Below are 20,762 nucleotides of genomic sequence, written 5' to 3'. Positions count from 1 at the left end.
TTGGAGGCCAAGTTGTATGAGGAAAGCTTGGTCTGAGGGTTGAGGGAGATTCGTCTGTTTAGGTTGGAGAGAATATGACTAAGAGGTGATATGATAACCATCTTCACATACTTGAAGGGCTGTCATAGAGAAGATGGAGCAGAGTTGTCTTCTGTAGCTCCAGAAGGCTGGAACAGAACCAATGGGTTGAAATTAATTCAAAAGTTTTGACTAAACATCTGGAAGTAGTTTCTGACAGTTAGAGCGGTTCCTTAGTAGAACAGGCTTCCTTGGGAGGTGGTGGGTTCTCCTTCTTTGGAAGTTTCTAAGCAGAGGCTAGATAGTAATTTCACAGAAATGCTGGTTAGGCAGATTGTGAGTCAGTGGGCAGGAAGGGATGTGCCCGTGTTTGTCTCTTCTGGCCCTTCCTTGCATACTAAAGGAATTGCTGATCACCACTGTGAGATGGTAGGTGAATTTCCTCCAGGCCAGGCTGGATTCTGGAGATTTTTGGTGGAGGGATCATTGGGCAGGTAGTTGTGAGTTACTGTGTTGGACTAAATAACCCTGGAGGTGCCTTCCAACTCCACAGAGTGCCTCCTGGAGGTGCCTTCCAACTCCATTTTCCTTTTCTATGAAAAGGAAAATAAAGGCTTTTGATTTCCCATTTTGTGTGTTCCTGTTGCTTTGGAGGAAAAGGTTCTGTGCCACGTTTTCCACCCGCTAGTGGTAAATTCGATGTTACATCTTTTGATGTCCTACATATCTCCTGCAGATATAAACTGCGGGCTTTCACATCCGAGATAAGGCAATGTAGTATTGAATTGACTACTAGAGGCAGCAAAGCATAAATGGAATAGAACTGACCCCCTGAGCAACAAGAACACAAACGAAGAATATGAGTGTGTAGGAAAGCCCCACCACAATATTAATGAATTAATTCATTCATTCTTTCATTTTATATAGTGTCCCTCACTGTGACATTTCAGGGTGGTGAACAAAGAAACCAGTGAAATAGAACATACATCAAAGCATTTTAACAGGAATATTTGGGAAGGAACAGGGTGGGTTAATCTTGGAGGAGGGGAGTTGTCAGCATGCCTCTTTTTTGTGTTTCCTTGTTGATTATGATATCTCCCCATGGTTTCCATACTAATGAGGCTGGATGTTCATAATTATCCAAGGATGACCAATCTTGCAAATCAGGTATCTCTGCCTGAAAACGACTGCCAATGTTGATATGCCTGAAATAACAGGAGGAAGGGACAAGAAAATCTTAACTGACAACCAATAGAAACACATCTGAGAACAGGGAAACTGAAAGTGAACAGGCAAAGAATATTCAGGGAAACACAAAGCAAACAGGCAAAGAATATTCAGAGAAACACAAAGCAAACAGGCAAAGAATATTCATTGGGATACACTTTAAAGTTTCTACATTAAAGGGAGCTCAGGGAAGCTGAAAACAGACCACCTATGTGATGCTTGAAGCAAAACAACTCCAAACTGGCCCACTGAGCAAGAAGGGAAGTAAAAGAATATTTTACTCACCCCGAGTTTGCTAGACCTCAGGGTAGTTTTACTATGTTTATCTTATAGTCTACAACATGCTTTCTCAGCCACGTTTTTAGACCTCAGGGCAGTTTTACTATGTCTATCTTATAGTTTAGAACACGCTTTCTCAGCCACGTTTTTGGGAAACCCTAGTTTCTTAACGGCCCCACAAGGATTTCCTAACCAAATGGAAGTTAGTTTTTATATAAATTTTAAATCTGCTAAAACATTTATCAGCTTATATGACCATATATGGTCATGTCGACCCCTCCCCTCTCTCGAAATGGCCAATGATGGGCTTGGAGGGGGTGGGAAGAGGACGGGTCCTGGGTGGGCATGTACACAGATATGTTTCACAACCATATGCTGGACGATCATGCCACTTCTGGGGTTTCTTGAAGCCTGAAGAAAGGTTCAGGGGTTGGTGTTACAAAACATTGCCTGATCTTCACTATCAGGAGGGTAAGGGGAAGGGCCTTAAGACCATTTGTAGCAAATTTGGTGGATTTCCTGCAAATCTTCTCTGTGTGGTATACTGTCTTTCTAGCATATTCAGAAACATTTGAAAACTGCATTCCTTAGAAATTATATTGGCTAGACTGGAACTTAAACAAAACCTGGTCTCGTCAATTTTACTACTCTGCCCATCTCTGTCTGATAAACTCTATTTCTCCAGTATATTTAGAAAATATGTTGACTGGACCAGGAGTCTCTTCGATTCTCAGCTAGATACGAGAGGATTTCCGTCTCCACCACTGCCAAAGTCAGATTTCTCAACACCGAAGGCTCTCAAGCCCATTCTGGCACCTCCATCAATGTCAAAGGTCCCCCTGCTGGAAATACAGCGGCATGCTCCGCGGTCGACACAGAAGCAGTTTCTCGGCCTCGAGACCGTCCTCTCGACTCTGTACCCGATCTTGGCGGCGAGGGGGAGGTCTGCCTTCTGGCTCTCTTAGAAGCCACGGAGGGTACAGGGGATTGACCCCTAGAAGGAGGAATGGCCATCTTCTTATGCTTAGAAGTATTAGAAGCCACCCTCTAAGGCTTGGAAGCCCTTTCAGCAGAAGTAGAAGGCCCTGGAGCCTCTGAGGCCATCAGAGATTTTTCCCGGAGAGCTGCCTTCAAATGCCTGGCTTGCTCATCTTGGGTTTTTGGCGTAAGCTTTCTACAGGAGGGGCAGTTGGTCACAGAATGCCCTTCTCCCAAACAAAGAAGGCACGACGTGTGATTGTCAGTTTGTGCCATCTTGGCAACACACTGGCTACACTTTTTAAACAGTGCCATTTTCCTCATAAAAATCCTTTTTGAAATCAAAATCTCTCACCTGAGGTAAATTAAGAGAGCTAGTTGGCTAGCATCTTTCCCCACCAGGGCAAAAAAAGGACTGAGGGGAGAGTGCTGGCTCCTCCCACATCACGTGACTTTGGGCGGGAAAGTCACTCTGTGACGGGAGGGGCGAGCACTCTTCGGAGTCTTTAAGTTGGCTAGTTATTTCTCTGAAGCAGGCCTGCGATTCCGCAGAACCCATGTGGGACTGTTCAGAAGCCTCAAAGATGAACTGGGTTTTTTGTACCCTGTTGTTTACTACCCAAAGGAACCTCAAAGCGGTTTACAAACACCTTTTTCCTTTGTCTCCCCACAACAGACAACCTATGAGGGATGTGGGGTTATGAGAGGTCTGAGAGAACTGGGAATGGTCCACAGTGACCCAGCAGGCCTCAGGTGTCTCAAAGCAGTTTCCAATCGTCTTCCCTTCCTCTCCCCATAGCAGACTCCTGATGAGGGAGGTTGGGTAGAGAGCCTCACAAGGAAGCTGGCAACGCTAACTAAAGCACAGTGAAGGAAGTTACAGTTGGACGCGACAGTTAGGACAGCCCTGGAGCGAAAAGGGGTGGTGCAGCCTGTCCAAGCCTCTGTTCTCATCCCCCTTGGCAACCATCCACAGGGGGGCAGGACGGGAGGTGCAACTCAGTCCTGTCCTGGTGAGGGCCCACTCTCTGCCCACTTATTGTTATTGTTATTGTAATTGTAATTGTTAATCTTATTATTGTTGATTTATTCCCCGCCACTCCCTAGCAGGTTCGTGGTGGGTTACAACATCTTTAAAATCCCCATTAAAACACAGAAACCCCACGTGGCGGAAAACCCACTCTTAAACCCCCACTACTAGTGGGATGGAGAAGGAAGTCTGCTGATAACTACTCAAACCCCGGGGGGAGGGGGGCATCGGTCTACCTCGCCATCCCCAGCCTCAACTATAAACCTGCTGGAAGAGCTCCGTCCTGCAGGCCCTGCAGAATACTGAAAGATCCAGCAGAGCTCGCAGGTCACCTGGGAGCTCGTTCCACCAGGTAGGGGCCAGGACCGAAAAGGCTGGTTGAGGCTAGGTGTGCTTCCCTGGGGCCAGGAACGACCAACACATTTTCACCGTAAGGCCCTGCAGGAAGCATAGGGTGTTAAGCAGTCCCTCGGGTATGTGGGTCCCAACACATGTGTGGCCTTAAAGTTTAAACCAAAGCCTTGAACCGGATCCAGGCAGCAATCGGCAATCTATGCAGCTGCCTCAGCACAGGCTGGATGTGGGCCCTCCAAGGTGTACCAGTGAGGACCCTAGCAGCTGCTTTTTGCAATAGCTGAAGTTTTCGGATCAAGGACAAGGGTAGGCGAGTTACAGAAATCTAATCTGGAGGTGATCGTTGCATGGATCACTGTGGCCAAGTGTTCGGGGAACAGGTAGGGCGCTAGTAGCCAAGCCTGGCGAAGATAGAAAAACGCCTGGCCAGGTACTTTCTTGACCTGCGCCTCCATAGTCAGGGAGATGTCAATGGTCACACTCAATTTCCTGCCTTGGAACGCAATGGTAAGTTGTGCCCCTGACAGGGTGGGTAAACGCACTTGCTGATCCCGCCCCCTACGACTCAGCCACAGGACCTCCGTCTTGGAGGGGTTGAGTTTCAGGTGACTCTGCTCGAACCATTCAGTCACTGCTTCCAAACAGCTGGCGAATGGTTCCGGGGGAGAATCTGGGCGGCCGTCCATAAGGAGGTAGAACTGGGTGTCATCAGCATACTGATGGCAACCCAACCTGAAAATCCACACCAGTTGGACCAGATGTTGAACAATGTGGGGGAGAGAACCGTGCCCTGAGGGACTCCACAAGGGAGTCTATAGGAACGCGAGAACTCATCCCCCACAGCAACCCTCTGGGTCCGGTTCTGGAGGAAGGAGTGTATCCAGCACAAGGCTGTGCCCCCTAATCCCCGAGCCAGCAAGGCGGTGGACCAACAGCTTGTGGTCCATGATGTCAAAAGCAGCCGACAGATCCAGAAGGACCAGCATGGCAAATCCCCCCCTCCTATCCAGCTGGTGACAGAAATCATCCAACAAGGCAACCCAACACCGTCTCTACCCCGTAGCCAGGACGAAAGCCAGACTGATATGGATCGAGTGCTGAAGTTTCCTCCAAGAATGCCAGGAGCTGGTCCGCAGTGGCCCTTTCAGCTACTTTGCCCAAAAATGCCAGATGCGACACCGGGCAGTAGCTGGCCAGGTCCCGCGGATCCAGCATTGATTTTTTCAGTAGAGGTCAAACCACCGCCTCCTTGAGCTGCTCAGGAAACTCCCTGGAACCTAGGGAGAGGTTGATAATGTCCCTGAGCTGCCCCCCTATCCTCTGGCCACCTCCCTTGAGGAGCCAGGATGGACAGGGATCAAGGAGGCACATGGTCGCCCTTCACCGACCCCAGCAACTTGTCCACTTCAGATAAAGAGAGCCGCCTGAAGCCATCAAGCATCATATCAAAAGGTGGCCAACAGGCCTTCAGTTCATTTACTGTATTAACTGCCGTGGGAAGGTCGCGGCGAAGTGACAAGACTTTATCTGCAAAGTAGCTTGCTAATGCCTCACAGCCAAGTTCCAATTGACTAGAATTTTGGCGCCCCTCAAGGGCGGTAAGTGACCTAACTACCCTAAATAATTGGGCTAGGCGAGAGCTTGCGGACGTGATTTCTGTGGCAAAAAACTCAAGTTTCGCCACTTTCACGTGCAATAAGATGTTCTTGCAGCTTCGCCGGGAGTCTTCCACCACACTCGCTTTAGTCGTCTAACTTCCCTTTTCTTCTCCCGAAGCGCCCCAGTATACCAGGGGGCCCGTTTGAGTTGAGGGTAAAGAGGACTTTTAGGGGCTATCTCATCTATGGCAGCCGACAGGCGGGACTGCCAGTCCTCCACCAAGGCTGCCAATGAGTCGCCAGGAGGTATCGGGTCCCGCAGAGCATTCCGGAAACCATGTGGATCCATGAGTCTCCTCGGGCGGGCAAAAATGCACACCCCGCCCAACTGGGGAGGGGGTGGTATCCTGAGCCAGGCATAGTCCTCTGACCATGGCACAGCCAAGGCTGCATCCAGATCCACCTCTATCCCAGCGCCGAAAATCAAGTTGAACGTGTGGCTGGCGTGATGGGTGCCCTTAACCAATTATTTATACCGCTCCGTGAGCGGTTTAAAGATGGTTAGGTAAGGTAAAGGTAAAGGTATCCCCTGTGCAAGCACCGAGTCATGTCTGACCCTTGGGGTGACGCCCTCCAGTGTTTTCATGGCAGACTCAATACGGGGTGGTTTGCCAGTGCCTTCCCCAGTCATTACCGTTTACCCCTCAGCAGCAAGCTGGGTACTCATTTTACCGACCTCGGAAGGATGGAAGGCTGAGTCAACCTTGAGCCAGCTGCTGGGATCGAACTCCCAGCCTCATGGGCAAAGCTTTCAGACTGCATGTCTGCTGCCTTACCACTCTGTGCCACAAGAGGCTCAAAGATGGTTATAATGTTCTATGTAATTTTATGCGTTGTGAGCCACCCAGAGCTCACTTGGTGAGGGGTAGTCTAGAAATCTGTTTATTTATTTATTTAGACTTAGATTTTTATACCACCCTTCTATATGGCTCTGGGTGGTTTACATAGAACGCCATAGGGTAATTACATATTACATGTTCTATGTAATTACCCTATGGCGTTCTATGTAAACCACCCAGAGCCATATGGAAGGGTGGTATAAAAATCTAAGTCTAAATAAATAAATAAACAGATTTCTAGACTACCCCTCACCAAGTGGGCTCTGGGTGGCTCACAACGCATAAAACCACACTTAAAACATAATTATTCAGTATCCTAACATTCTTGCATGTGCTGCTCGCAGGGGCTCATATGAGAATGAGCCCATGCACATCTCGAGAGCCACAGTTTGGCCATCCCTGCCTATACTATCTAAAACTGAATTTCCTACAATAAAGTAGCCATATTAGAAAGATTCTCAGCTTGCCAGTTTGTTTTCTTGCTGCCTGCAAGAAGGAACACATAGCACTCTGCTAATTAAGGGAATGTTACCTCAATATCCTTATGCTTGGAAGCAAAGCAGAGCCGGCCCCAACTAGCCCTTGGGTGACCTCCAAGAGGTACCAGAGCTGTGATGTGGTGGCAGCCAATGGCAAATCATCCCAGAATGTCTGTTGCCTGGATGTCAGACAAGATCTCCTGACTACATTATACACATGCCATATTATAAATACAATATGATACGATAACATTTATTGAGTTTAGCCAAAGGCCATTACAAAACATAATTAATATGATAAGGTAAAGGTAAAGGTATCCCCTGTGCAAGCACCGAGTCATGTCTGACCCTTGGGGTGACGCCCTCTAGCGTTTTCATGGCAGACTCAATACGGGGTGGTTTGCCAGTGCCTTCCCCAGTCATGACCGTTTACCCCCCAGCATGCTGGGTACTCATTTTACCGACCTCGGAAGGATGGAAGGCTGAGTCAACCTTGAGCCGGCTGCTGGGATCGAACTCCCAACCTCATGAGCAAAGCTTTCAGGCAGCTGCCTTACCACTCTGCGCCACAAGAGGCTCTAATTAATATGATAAATGTCCCTATTTTGTTTTTCCAGCCTCACCCCTTACCTCATTTACACCCAGAAACGGCTTATCTGGCAGCATATGAACTCTACATCCTAACAACTTGTATTCAAGCCTGACTGAGTATCCCATCTTTTAATTCTTCTTCTCTCTCCCCAATACATTTAGTTTAGGACATATCCAAAGCCCTGGCAACTTTAGAAAGTATTATCCGATGAAGCTAATGGCAGTAGATTCAGGAAGGACAAAAAGAAATACTTCTTTATACAGAGTGCGATTGAAATGTAGAATGTGCTGCCAGAGGATGTACAGATGGCCACAGGAACAAAGAACTTTAAAAGGGAATTAGATGGATACATGGAAGAGAGGTCCATCAGCAGCTAGTGTGAAACAGGATGTTTGACTAGGATGTTGGACATCACTGGCCTAGTCCAGCAGCCTCTATGCCCTGTTGTTGGACCTCTAGAGCAGGGGTAGTCAACCTATGGTCCTCCAGATGTTCATGGACTACAATTCTCATGAGCCCCTTCCAGCGTTTGCTGGCAGGGGCTCATGGGAATTGTAGTCCATGGACATCTGGAGGACCACAGGTTGACTATCCCTGCTCTAGAGGAACTGGTTGTCCATTGTGTGAGAGAAAAATCCACAAAGAAGATAAAAACTTGAAAGGACAAGAACAGGAAAAAAACGTAACTGAAAAATGGTTAGGACCTGCCTTCACATATTCCCTGGCTTCATGAGCACTGATTAGAATTTTAAAGCAGCTAGAGAGGAGACCACTATTTGACAAATGGATATTTTCTACTGGCTCAATTTCCATTGATTTTGTTACCCTAAAAAATAAGTTTTAAACCTTTGATTACACTGGCTGCTTTATGTACTTTCTACTGAATCATTGTGTGTCTATAATTAGACCTCTGAAGAAGACCCAATTTAGGTCGAAACATGTTAGGTCTAAAGTTTGCTATTGTATATTGTATATTATGTTTTTCTAAGATTGTTTTTCTAAGCCTATGGCTTTGTGCATTTTTAAAATTGTATAAGTTGTGCACAATAAATGTCCATATACTTTTATCCTTAGCACGGGCGCCGCGGACTAAATAATGCACTAAGGGCTTGGTGGGAGGAGTTAGGGTGGGCTTTGTCCGTGATGAGGAAGGGGCCTGATTGGCCCCTTCCTCCAGACTGACAATTGCTGGGCCAATTGGTAGGCGCGAAGCTGATTGCCGGCTCGCCGCTAAGGGAGCAATTGCGAGCCGCGCGAAGCGCCTCCCACACGTCAGGCCGCCGGCAAGGCAGCAACTCCCACGGAAAGCGCCTCCCACGCGTCAGCCCGCCGGCCCGCCCACCAGCAACATGCCTAGCGCCCGTTGTATGCAGCCTACAGCGGGCTCTATTACTAGTTATTCATGTTGTGCAGACATCCAATCTGTATGGTCCTGTTTTTCTGTTAGGCTTTTTTGTTCTTGGCCACTGTGTGAGACAGGAATCTGGACTAGATGGACTATTGGTCTGATCCAGCAGGGCTCTTCTAATATTATCAGGGGAAGGCCTCAGCCTCTCTGCCTTGTGGCTGGCCCTCCAGAGGAACTGGCAGCCCCCTGTGTGAGATGAGAGGCTGGACTAGATGGGCCCTGCCTTGTCTGACACATCAGGGCTTTTCTTATATTCTTATCAGGGGAAGGCCTCGGTCTCTCTGCCCTGTGGTTAGCCCTCCAGGGGGACTGGTTGGCCACTGTGTTGAGACAAGATGCTGGACTGGAGGGACCCGCACTAGGGCTCTTCTGATGCTCTTATCTTACAAATGAGCATCCAAGAAAGAAAAGATCTCCATATTTAGGTAAGCTATTACTCTAGTCTTTCTATCATGACTTATCACCTCACTTACGGTTCAACACTGATTCTGGTGGTATCTTTCACAAGAGAGAACAAAAGGGCTCCATCCATGCCATCTGAAATTTAACACAAAAAGCAATAAAATAATTGAAATACAATGAAAAGCACAGAATGTTCCTCAGGCTCTTTCTTTTGGACACCTGTTGCTCATTCCCCTTTAAAACCTCAGTGCCGTTTTCTCAAATTCTGGATCTTCCTTTGGCCTAGGTAGATCTAAATTAGGAAAGCGGGGGGGGGGGGGAGTTCCCTAAAGCCATCAGACTGCAGCATCCAGAAAAGCAGCCATTCTTAACAAGGGTCAAATAGCTCCAAGGCACAGTTGAAGGAGGCCACAGACTGAAAAATGTGGGAAGGGGAGCCCTGGTAACTGAATCGATTAAATACCCTTTTTGTCAGGTATGACATCATTAACTGCTAGAAAGGTTGACCTTTGTCAAGGGAAGGAAAAAGAAATCCTGTAATTCATTTCTTTGTGTGTGCTTGAATTAATGCATTCTAGAAAAATAAATGAATGTACATGATCTCTTGGCTGAATGTTGCGTGTCAAGCCAGGAGGCCTCCGTGCTGATTTTTATAAGCAGAATTAAATTGCTTCTCCTCCATGTGTAAAAAGCACTGTGCTGATTTGGGGCCAGGAAAGCAAGCTAACAAGAAGCAGGTACTGATATTTGTTTGTTATTAAGGAGGATGGTTTTCCATTACCCAGGACGGAGGTGTACATCTTGGAGGGACCGGCGTTGGCAGAGGAAGAGCACAGAGTGTTGAAATAAAGTCCTGACCCTTCGCGGATGGGGCTGAGCATGGGCGGAGGCGTGTAAGGAGAGCCCTGGACCAAGCCTTGAAGGAGGTGGTCCATAAGGAAGGCAGGTGAGCGAAGATTGCTCTGGTAGCATCCTTTGGAGCCAGGCTGGATCTCACTGCAGGCCGGGGCCAGAGAGGGAATGAACAGTGACTTCGGACAAACCCGCCTCTTCCTCTTCTTTAGTTGCATGCCTTCCAGAGGACGGTTATTGTCCCAACTTTCCTTCTCATCCATCTGAAAAAAAGGTGCACACTGTGAGATTTCAAAATGCTACAAAAACAAGGAAGTGTGAACTATATAGTGCTGGGACCTTAAGCACCACACACGTGAGTCTAATTTCTTGTTTGAATTCAATATACTTAATTCTCTGAGAACACACAGAGCTGGAAGGGATCATAAGAGTTATCTGTCTACCTCCTGCATGTATTGCCCCCAGTGACCCCTGATCTCTGCTCAAAGTACTATCCTGTGTGTGTTAATCATACTGTGATGGCTACAGAACAAATTGCATTTTATTATGTATATAGTTTTTAAATGTTTATTATTGCTGGAAACCACTTTGAGAACATTTTTGGAGCTGGGTGGTCTATAAATTAAATTATAAATAAATGACACCACACACACACAGAGTCGAGTGTGTAATCTCCACTAGAAACTTTGTAAAAGTTTAATACTGCTTTAACTGTTGCGATTTGTCGTGTGGCTCTCTAGATATTCATGGACTACAATTCTTACAAGTCCCTGCTAGTAAAGACTCCTTGGAATTGTATGTCAGGGAGACTGTGGCCAAACATCCCTTCCTGCAACTATAATTCTCACAGTGGAAACAAACAAGAGATGGAACAACAAACTGAGATGCACCTAACTTGCAACTCATTTCTGCCAATGTGGCCTTAACTGATCTGTTCTTTCCCAGTTGCGATAAGAGAATTGAACTTATAGAACTGTTCAAGAATGAAAAAATGGTGTATATCGAGCCCTTTAAAACTGTAAAAACACTGCTTAAGATGCCCTATTATTAATAGGGAATGTTGTTGCTGGGTGCAAAGTCATGTCCGACCCACTGGACAATGATCCTCCAGGCCTTCCTGTCCTCTACCATTCCCCGGAGTCCATTTAAGTTTGCACCAATTGCTTCAGTGACTCCATCCAGCCACCTCATTCTCTGTTGTCCCCTTCTTCTTTTGCCCTCAATCGCTCCCAGCATTAGGCTCTTCTCCAGGGAGTCCTTCCTTCTCATGAGGTGGCTAAAGTATTTCAGTTTAATCTTCAGGATCTGGTCTTCTAAGGAGCAGTCCAGGCTGATCTCCTCTAGGACTGACCAGTTTGTTCGCCTTGCAGTCCAAGGGACTCACAAGAGTCTTCTCCAGCACCAGAGTTCAAAAGCCTCAATTCTTTGACGTTTGGCCTTCCTTGTGGTCCAACTTTCACAGCCATACGTTGCAACTGGGAAGACCATAGCCTTGACTAGGCGCACTTTGGTTGGCAGGGTGATGTTTCTGCTTTTTAGGATGATGTCTAGATTTGCCCTAGCTTTCCTCCCCAGGAGCAAGAGCCTTTTAATTTCTTTGCTGCAGTCCCCATCCGCAGTGATCTTGGAGCCCAGGAAAATAAAATCTGTCACTATAGGGAATAGCTGTTATTAATAGGGAATAGCTGCAGAATGTTTGTCTTTCTACCTCAGGGGGACAATTTTTACAAATGCAGCAAATGCAAATTATTGGCTCTGCTGGGGGAGAAGGTTTGGGGATTAGAGAAACAATTGATTACACTGCAGGGGAGGGAAATCTATCAAGCCAGTCCGAGGACTTGAAAGAGATACAGAGGACTTGAAAGAGATATTACACAATTTCCAAAAAAGGGGGAAACAGTGGTCATGGGTGACTTCAATTAACCAGATATCTGCTGGAAAACCAATTCTGCTAAAAATGCAAACTCCGTTAAATTCTTAACTTGTCTTGCCGACAGCTTCATTTCCCAGAGAGGGGAACCAGGAGCTATGCTATTTTAGAACTGATTCTCATCAATAGGGAAGAACTGGTAGATGAAGTAGAAGTAGTGGGCACACTTGGTAGCAGTGACCATGTGCGTTTGGAATTTTCAATTGTGGGAAAGAGAAAACCTTTACGTAGTCGTATTTGTAAACTGGACTTCAGGAAAGCTGATTTTAACAGACTTAAAGGTATGCTGCGTAGAATCCCGTGGTCAGAAAGACTTAAAGAGATGGGAGTCCAAGAGGGATGGGAGTTTCTTAAAAGTGAAATATTGATGGCTCAATCACAAAAAATTCTCTTGAGAAGATGGAAGGAGCCTAAGGAAGCCAAGTTGGCTCCGTAAGCAGTTGTCAAACGATTTGAGGAATAAAAAAGAGTCATTTAGGAAACTAAGATGTATGAAGAAAGGTTGGGGGAGGGGGCGGAGAAATATGGCTTCTTGAGCAGTTCACTATCCAGTGAACTCTGGAACCTAACAGGGGTCGATTTGCAGCTGCAATCGGCAGAAAGGGGCGAGGTGCGCAAACCTCCCCAATTTTCTACTCAGGAAGTTCTTGGGAATTCGTGGGGCCAATTCTGTTCTGATTTATCTCCCTGGATATCAAGCTGTTTGTGTTCTAGGCCATGAAGAAGCCGTTCGCCATGTTTGAATTTTTCTATCTTCTCATATTATTATTTTTTAAGACTATTTTTCTTCTATAACTCCCTGAGCTGCCTGGAAGAGTCTTCAGAATTTCCACGGAGATTAATCTCTGACTACAAACGTCTAGGAGTGAGTTATTCTCCAGTGACTTTAAATTGTTTTCGCACACCTCCCCCTGCTCTGTTATCAAGAAGCGACAGTGAAGTTACATCCTACAAAGCCTTTCCTTTTCCTGCCAGTTATTTTTTTCCTCTTTTAACTTCAGGGGGAAGGTGAGATATACTAATAACACTGAAAAACAAGAAAGCATTAAACCAGTCTGTTTATTATTTCACGGAGATTTCCTTGATAAGGCATTCGTGCGATACCTTTCCTGAAGCTCCGTGACTTTCTAAGCAACGTCGTCAAAACCCTTTGAGGGAGGACCTCTCCTGGCTATTTGCAATATTGTCTGAGCTTGGCTGGTGACTTATAAGCCTAAAATATGTCTATTGTTAGTGTTAGTCCAGTGTTAAAAAGAATGGCCCATCTAATTGAGAAACAAACCCAAGATTTCTAAGCATTTACAGAAGGTTTGCTTAAGAATATTTTCAAGGAGATCCAAGCCGGCAAGGAAGAAGTTTTTAACAGAATTGATGTTAACCCTAACCCTAACCAAAAACAGTGGTTGATGACAGCACTAAACAAGGTTAGAAATCATCAGCAGAAGAGAAATCTGAAATTTTGGAGATGGAAAAGGGGGTGTTGGAGCCTCTCAGAAAATATGACTCCCCATATGACACCCTTTTTTAAAAGGCATACAGCTATTTCAAAGCAACAGTACACAAGAAGCCAAAAGATAAATGGATCTGTTTTGAAAGTAATCGATTTAAAGGAGCTTCTCAGGAAAAAAATCGTACTGATACATTGTGGATTGGAGTCCAGGAGGTGCAACTACTTCAAGGGTTTAGGCACATCTAGAGAGGGCAGTAGCCAAGAGATAGTGTCTGGGTGGCAGGTTGACATGGGCAGAGAGGTTAGAAGAGTTGGAAGGGGCCATACAGGCCATCTAGTCCAACCCCCTGCTCAACCCAGGATCAGCCCAAAGCATCCTAAGGCATCCAACCTTTGCTTGAAGACTGCAAGTGAGGGGGAGCTCACCACCTCCTTAGGCAGCCTATTCCACTGCTGAACTACTTGGACTGTGAAAAGTTTTCCCTCATATCTAGCCTATATCATTGTACTTGTAGTTTAAACCTATTACTGCGTGTCCTTTCCTCTGCAGCCAATGGGAACAGCATCCTTCCCTCCTCCAAATGACCACCTTTCAAATACTTAAAGAGGGCTATCATGTCCCCTCTCAACCTCCTTTTCTCCAGGCTGAACATTCCCAAGTCCCTCAACATGTCTTCATAGGGCTTGGTCCCTTGGCCCCAGATCATCCTTGTCGCTCTCCTCTGTACCCTTTCAATTTTATCTACGTCCTTCTTGAAATGAGGCCTCCAGAACTGCACACAGTACTCCAGGTTGTTGAGAGGCATTTAGCTGCACTGGATGAGTTCAAATCCCCTGGGCCGGATGAAATGCACCCAAGAGTGCTCAAAGAACTTTCTGGAGAACTTGCACAACCCTTGTCCATCACCTTTGGGACCTCTCTAAGGACTGGATATGTCCTGCAGGACTGGAAGAGAGCAAACGTTATTCAGATCTTCAAAAAAGGGAGGAAGGATGACCCGGGAAACTACAGACCAGTGAGTCTCTGTTGTGGGTAAGATAATGGAGCAGATATTAAAGGGAGCGATCTGCAAGCATCTGGAGGACAATTTGGTGATCCAAGGAAGTCAGCATGGATTTGTCTCCAACAGGTCCTGTCAGACAAACCTGGTTTCCTTTTTTGACCAAGTGACAGGTTTGCTGGATCGTGGAAATTCGGTTGATATCGTTTACTTGGATTTTAGTAAAGCTTTTGATAAGGTTCCCCATGATGTTCTGATGGATAAATTGAAGGACTGCAATCGGGATTTTCAGATAGTTAGGTGGATAGGGAATTGGTTAGAGAACTGCACTCAAAGAGTTGTTGTCAATGGTGTTTCATCAGACTGGAGGGAGGTGAGTAGCGGAGTACCTCAGGGCTCGGTGCTCGGTCCGGTACTTTTTAACATATTTATTAATGATCTAGATGAGGAGGTGGAAGGACTACTCATCCAGTTTGCAGATGACACCAAATTGGGAGGACTAGCAAATACTCCAGAAGATAGAGACAGAGTTCAACGAGATCTGAACACAATGGAAAAATGGGCAAATGAGAACAAGATTCAATTTAATAAAGATATAAGTGTAAAGTTCTGCATCTGGATCAGAAAAATGAAAAGCATGCCTACTGGATGGGGGATACGCTTCTAGGTAACACTGTGTGTGAACGAGACCTTGGGGTACTACTTGTGGATTGTAAACTAAAAATGAGCAGGCAGTGTGATTGTAAACTAAAAATGAGCAGGCAGCGGTAAAAAAGGTGAATGCCATTTTGGGCTTTATCAACAGGGGCATCACATCAAAATCACAAGATGTCATAGTCCCATTGTATACGGTAGCGATCCCCAACCTGTGGGCTGCGGACCACATGTGGTCCTTCGACTAATTGGAGGTGGGCCCCGAAGGACGCCTTCTCCCCCTGTCCCCGTTTACTTCATCCCCCCCAGCCCTTTACAACACACTTGTTGTGGCGTGTCTTATTTTGAAGGGATGTTTAAACATTACCATAGTGATCAGAGAGTGCTAGGGCAGTGGTTGAGAGTAGAGGAGTAAACTACCCCCCCCCCCCCGCCGGGCCTCAGTAAAAGGCGTTGAGTGGTCCCCGGCATAGAGTGGTCCCCGGTGATAAAAAGGTTGGAGACCACTAGTATACAGCACTAGTCGGACCACACCTGGAGTACTGTGTGCAGTTCTGGAGGCCTCACTTCAAGAAAGGGTTTAAACTACACGTACAACGATATAGGCTAGATATGAGGAAAAAATTTTTCGCAGTCAGAGTAGTTCAGCAGTGGAATAGGCTGCCTAAGGTGGTGGTGAGCTTCCCCTCACTGGCAATCTTCAAGCAAAGGTTGGATACACACTTTTCCTGGATGCTTTGGGCTGATCCTGCATTGAGCAGGGGGTTGGACTAGATGGCCTGTATGGCCCCTTCCAACTCTATGATTCTATGATTCAGCGGTGAATATTCTATGGAAAAGGAGTACAACTGCACTTTCTACACCAAAGTCTAACTGGACAGAATATAAGTGTATGGGAACAACAAGGTGCAGCAAGCATCGATATGAGACCCCCTTAAGAAGATTGGGGAAGGGAAAGGAGAAGCAAAGGGAAGGGGGAACAACGTGTTTGAAATCTTTTATTTATTCTTTTTCTGTACACTTTTAAGGCAATATAATTGTAAGTGCTTGAAATGTCATGATAAAGTGGGGGGGTTCCCCTTTCTCTCTTTTTTTTATTAGTGTACTAGTAAAAAAGCCCATTGTATCCAGAAGACAATGGGCGCTGGCAGGCAGGGACCAGAGCGAGGGGCAGGCGAGGGACAGAGCAAGGGACAGGCTACCTGAAAGAGGAGGCGGGTGGCGGCTCCTCGGCGTCTCGTGGTTTTTGGCGGGGAGTCCCAGGCGTGGTGCGCTGGGCTGCGGCGGCTCCTCAGCGTTTTTTTGATCTTCTGCGGCTGGGGGTGTGTGGGTTCTTTCTGCTGCTTCTCGGAGGCCACGCCCGCGGATCGGGCCGCGCCCGGCCGCGCCCACTGGGCCACGCCCGTCCGCGCCCACGGGGCCGCGCCCGCGGATCGGGCCGCACCCGCGAGCCGCGCCTGCGGTCGGGCCGCGCGGGCTCGGCCTGGCCTTGATTCCCTCTCGGTGGCTGGAGTCTTGCCTCGGCTGGAGTCTTGCTGGAGTCTCGGCGGCTGGAGGTTCTCGGCGGCTGGAGTCTTGCCGGGGGCTCCCTCAGGGGCCGGCCTGACGCGTCAGGCCGGGAGCAACTGCGAGCCGCGCTGCGCGCGGCTCGCAGTTACTGGGGCTGGGAATCAGAGGGACCAATCGGCAGGCGCTTTGCGCCTGCCGATTGATCCCTCTGATTGTCTGTCATGAGGAAGGGTCCAATCCGGACCCTTCCTCATCCCGGACACATCCCGCCCCAGAACCCCTTACTATTTTATTTAGTCCGTGGCGCCCGCGGCGCCACGGGCGGTGTACAGATAGTTATAGGGCCAAAGTTCACACTGTTCTACAAGAAATGTTCAATGTTAAGTATCTAATTTAAATATGGTGTTGAATATCTGTCAGGAAGGCTCTTCGATTGTGTTAAAAAACTAATTTTCTATGCAATCAGTGCAACAAGGTTACATCTATAGCCAACAGAAAATTAGCTGAAGAATCTCAAGAAGTGTGGAATTCTTATGTGAGAAAATTTATAAATTTTGGGCTTTTCTCCATCATCTTGGAGAAAGAGTGGGCTTTTCCTTTTTTCCTTTTTTATAAATAAATATTGGGTTAAAGTATAAAAATGATCTGAATTGAAGGAGCTGGAAATGTCATAATAAAGTGGTTTTTTTCTTTTTTCCTTTCTTTTTTTATAAATACTGGGTTAAAGTTCATATTGTTTTATAAGAAACATTTAATGTTAAGTACATAAAAATATGTTATTATTATTTCTTATAGTGATTCCAGGTTGAAAGTAACCACGCTGACTGGGGACTTGCCTGGACAAGCCCCCAATATAGACACATGGCAGAGGTGGACACGCCCTTAGCTGAGCCTTGATTGGATCAGCGGAGCCTGATTGATTCAAACTCTCATTGGACCCCGCAGTTGGGAACCTGGCAGCTCATTGGCTGTCCACGGCTCAAGTGCATTGGGTCCTGTGGTTGGGATCCGACAGCTCATTGGCTGTCCTTCAGGGCTGCTTGGATCCTGCTCCAGACCCCAAGCTCAGCCCTCTGTTGCCTCACATACACAACAAAGATATTGAATAAAATAGATGATACTGGGGTATCATCAACATGCAGATGACACCAAGCTTTTCCTCCTGATAGATGGCCGCCCTGACTCCTCCCCAGAAATATTAACCAGCTGCCTGGAAGCAGTGATGAGATGGCTCAAGCAGAATCATCAAGCTCAATCCTTCAAAGACTCAAGTCCTGTGACTGTGTAGGAAGGGTACATGTGAGGAAATGTTTCTGCCCATCCTGGATGGTATGCAGCTCTCAATGACTCACTCTGCCAGGAAACTGGCCATAATCCTGAATGCTTCCCTCACATGCGGATGGCATTCTACTAGTTCTACAAAGCTAAACTACTACTTATTTGGTCCCGGAACTCCTAACCACAGTGATCCATGCAACGGTCACCTCTAGACTGGACTTCTGTAACTCGCTCTACACAGACCTGCCCTTAGCCTTGATCTGGAAACTACAAAACGCAGCGGCCAGTGTCTTTGCGGAAATATCACGGAGGTCCCACATTCAGCCCATTCTCCATCAACTACAGTGGTTGCCAGTTGAATTCTGAATCAGGCTAAACGTTCCAGTATTGGCCCTTAATGGACCGCCCGCAGGCTGATGGCCAGAGAGAGAACACACGAAGCAGGCAGTTGCAGTAAAAAGGCCCCCTGAGCACATAGCTCAGCTTTATTTATACAGAGGTAGACAAAGAACATTCCTGAGGAGCGTGTGTGCACCCAATTGGTCAGGTCATACGAAACCCCTAGCAAGAGATCAGTGGACATTCCATGACCTTATATGGCAAAAAGCCAAAACCTAATCAACTTGGAGAGCAATCCTAGGTTCAGCCATTAAGGGGAGTGGTTTGCCAGCCTCCCGGGCCTGGTCGAAACCAGGACTACATTCCAGAAATTAACTTTAGGGCCCAGTGTACCTGAGGAACTGCCTCCCTGCTTATGCCCTGCTCCTCCACCACCAACCAGCTAATGATCCCTGGCCCTAAAGAAGCCCACCTGGCCTCAACCAGGGCCAGAGCCTTTCCTGTCCTGGTCCCCACCTGGTGGAATGTATTCCTGGAGATTAGGGCCCTGACAAGGCTAAAACAGTTCCGCAGGGCCTGCAAAAGGGAGCTCTTCTGCCAGGCATTTGGTTGAGACTGAGTGAAACCAGCAATATCCACAGGGCACCTGCTCCCTCCTCCCAGAAATCCATTCATGTGGTCTGCCCCTGGACCTGTTTGCACTGTTATAGTCCGTTACTTCTGTTATAGTTATTAATGTTAATATTATTGTTATTGTAGTTATTTATATGTTATGGAAAAAACTAAGTTCCATGTATTGTTTCTATGTTCCATGTAAACCGCCCTGAGCCTCAGGGGAGGGCAGTATATAGAATGAATGAATGAGTGCGTGCGTGCATGCATAAATATGCATGCATGCATATTTGTGACAGTATCCTTAACTGGAACCACTAAGTCTCCTCCAGACAATGTCTTTCTAACCTCTATGTTGAACAAACAGGCCGATAGCTACCAAAAAGAATAAATAGACATATATCTGACATTAAAAACCATAACACTCAGAAACCAGCGGGATAACATTTTAATTATCCAGAGCATTTCAATGCTGACTTAAGGGTTGCAGTTCTTCCATAAAGAAGCTGCAAAGCGAAATTACAACCTAAGCAGAATTCATCAACAAGTTCAGGATCATAGACCCTACAAGGACATAGGATTATTACAGACTAGTAATATAGCCCGCTGTATGAGGAATACAGCGGGTGCTAGGAACTAACTTTTGTGTCCCCCGGCAGCGGTTCTCTGGGTCGGCTCTCTGGGGCGGCGGCTGTTTGAGGGGGCAGCCTGACGCGGAGAGAGGCGCGAAGCGCCTCTTGCCGCATCAGGCCGGGAGCAACTGCGAGCCGCGCTGTGCGCGGCTCACAGTTGCTGGGGCTGGGAATCAGAGGGACCAATTGGTCCCTCCGATTGTCTGTCCAGAGGAAGGGTCCTCATCACGGACAGATCCCGCCCCAGAACCCCTTAGCGAATTATTTAGTCCGCGGTGCCTGCGGCGCCGCGGGCGGTGTTTAGATGCTGATTCTCTGCGTTCCTATTGCACCCTTGCTCAAATCAAGCTATATGTTTCCTTCCTGACTCCAACTGGCTGTTCTTTGTAACATTTCACTCTAAATAGGATATAAGGCACGGGGGCCAAACTGTGGTCCATGGACTACAATTACCATGAGTTTCTGCCAGTGCGCAGGGGCTCATGGTAATTGTAGTCCATGGTCCTCAGGAGAACCATAGTTTGGCAATCCCCGATATAAGGGCTAATGATGGATGTTCATCTGACACAAATGTGTATGAAGAGAGCTTTGACTCACATTTATAACCTTGCAAAATCAGTGGCACCTTTAAGACCAACAAAGATTTATTCAAGGCGTGAGCATTCGAGTGCAAGCAGTCTTCCTAGCTCACGCCTTGAATAAATCTTTGTTGGTCTTAAGGTGCCACTGGACTCTGATTTTGTTTTGTTGTGCTGCTTCAGACCAACATAGCTACCCACTTGAATTTATAACATTATTGATTCAGAGTCGGCAGGCCAGGAGCAGTGGCCTAGGAATGAAACTAATAAAATAAATAATAAAAATAAACCTGGAAAAGTCTGTTGGTTTTTAAGGTTCTATGGGACTCAAAGTTCAATCACCCCTTGAAGGAACCCTAAACACCTTCCAAATATGCTCAAGAGTATATATAATACTTTGGGCCAGTATTTGAAGATTCCAATTAAGGTAAAACAAAGATTTTAAAAGGCTACTTTAATATGTATTTATCTATAGGGCTGCCTCACAAGAGAAGAAAGTATGGGACAGATGAGTCATAGGAAAACGGTATTCCTGGATATAGTTAAGCTCAAAGCCCCTAGAATTTAAGCCTAGGTTGGTACTAATGATGATTCCTTCCTGCCATTCTGAACAGGGCAGATATTTACGCTTGCCACTAAGAGACGTGTGAAGTCCAGCTGGAA

General features: G+C 46.8%; 1 protein-coding gene across 12 annotated transcripts in view; it reads right to left on the bottom strand.

Annotated features, from left to right (window-relative positions):
• ZNF541 (zinc finger protein 541) overlaps nt 1–20,762 on the bottom strand; it is a 126,077-nt gene that overhangs the window by 38,543 nt on the left and 66,772 nt on the right. For 10 of the 12 annotated variants that reach the window (XM_077336507.1, XM_077336508.1, XM_077336503.1 and 7 more), the window contains 3 exons: nt 10,046–10,379; nt 9,336–9,399; nt 1,081–1,223 (listed from right to left, as the gene is read on the bottom strand). In XM_077336507.1, coding sequence (XP_077192622.1) covers nt 1,081–1,223; nt 9,336–9,399; nt 10,046–10,379 — 541 coding nt within the window. The remainder of the gene's footprint in view (nt 1–1,080; nt 1,224–9,335; nt 9,400–10,045; nt 10,380–20,762) is intronic. The other 2 variants (XR_013230898.1, XR_013230897.1) reach the window with 1 other exon arrangement.

The sequence above is a fragment of the Paroedura picta genome, chromosome 5, assembly GCF_049243985.1.
Source record: "Paroedura picta isolate Pp20150507F chromosome 5, Ppicta_v3.0, whole genome shotgun sequence".
Lineage (NCBI taxonomy): Eukaryota > Metazoa > Chordata > Lepidosauria > Squamata > Gekkonidae > Paroedura > Paroedura picta.
This window is presented reverse-complemented; position numbering and strand designations above follow the sequence as displayed.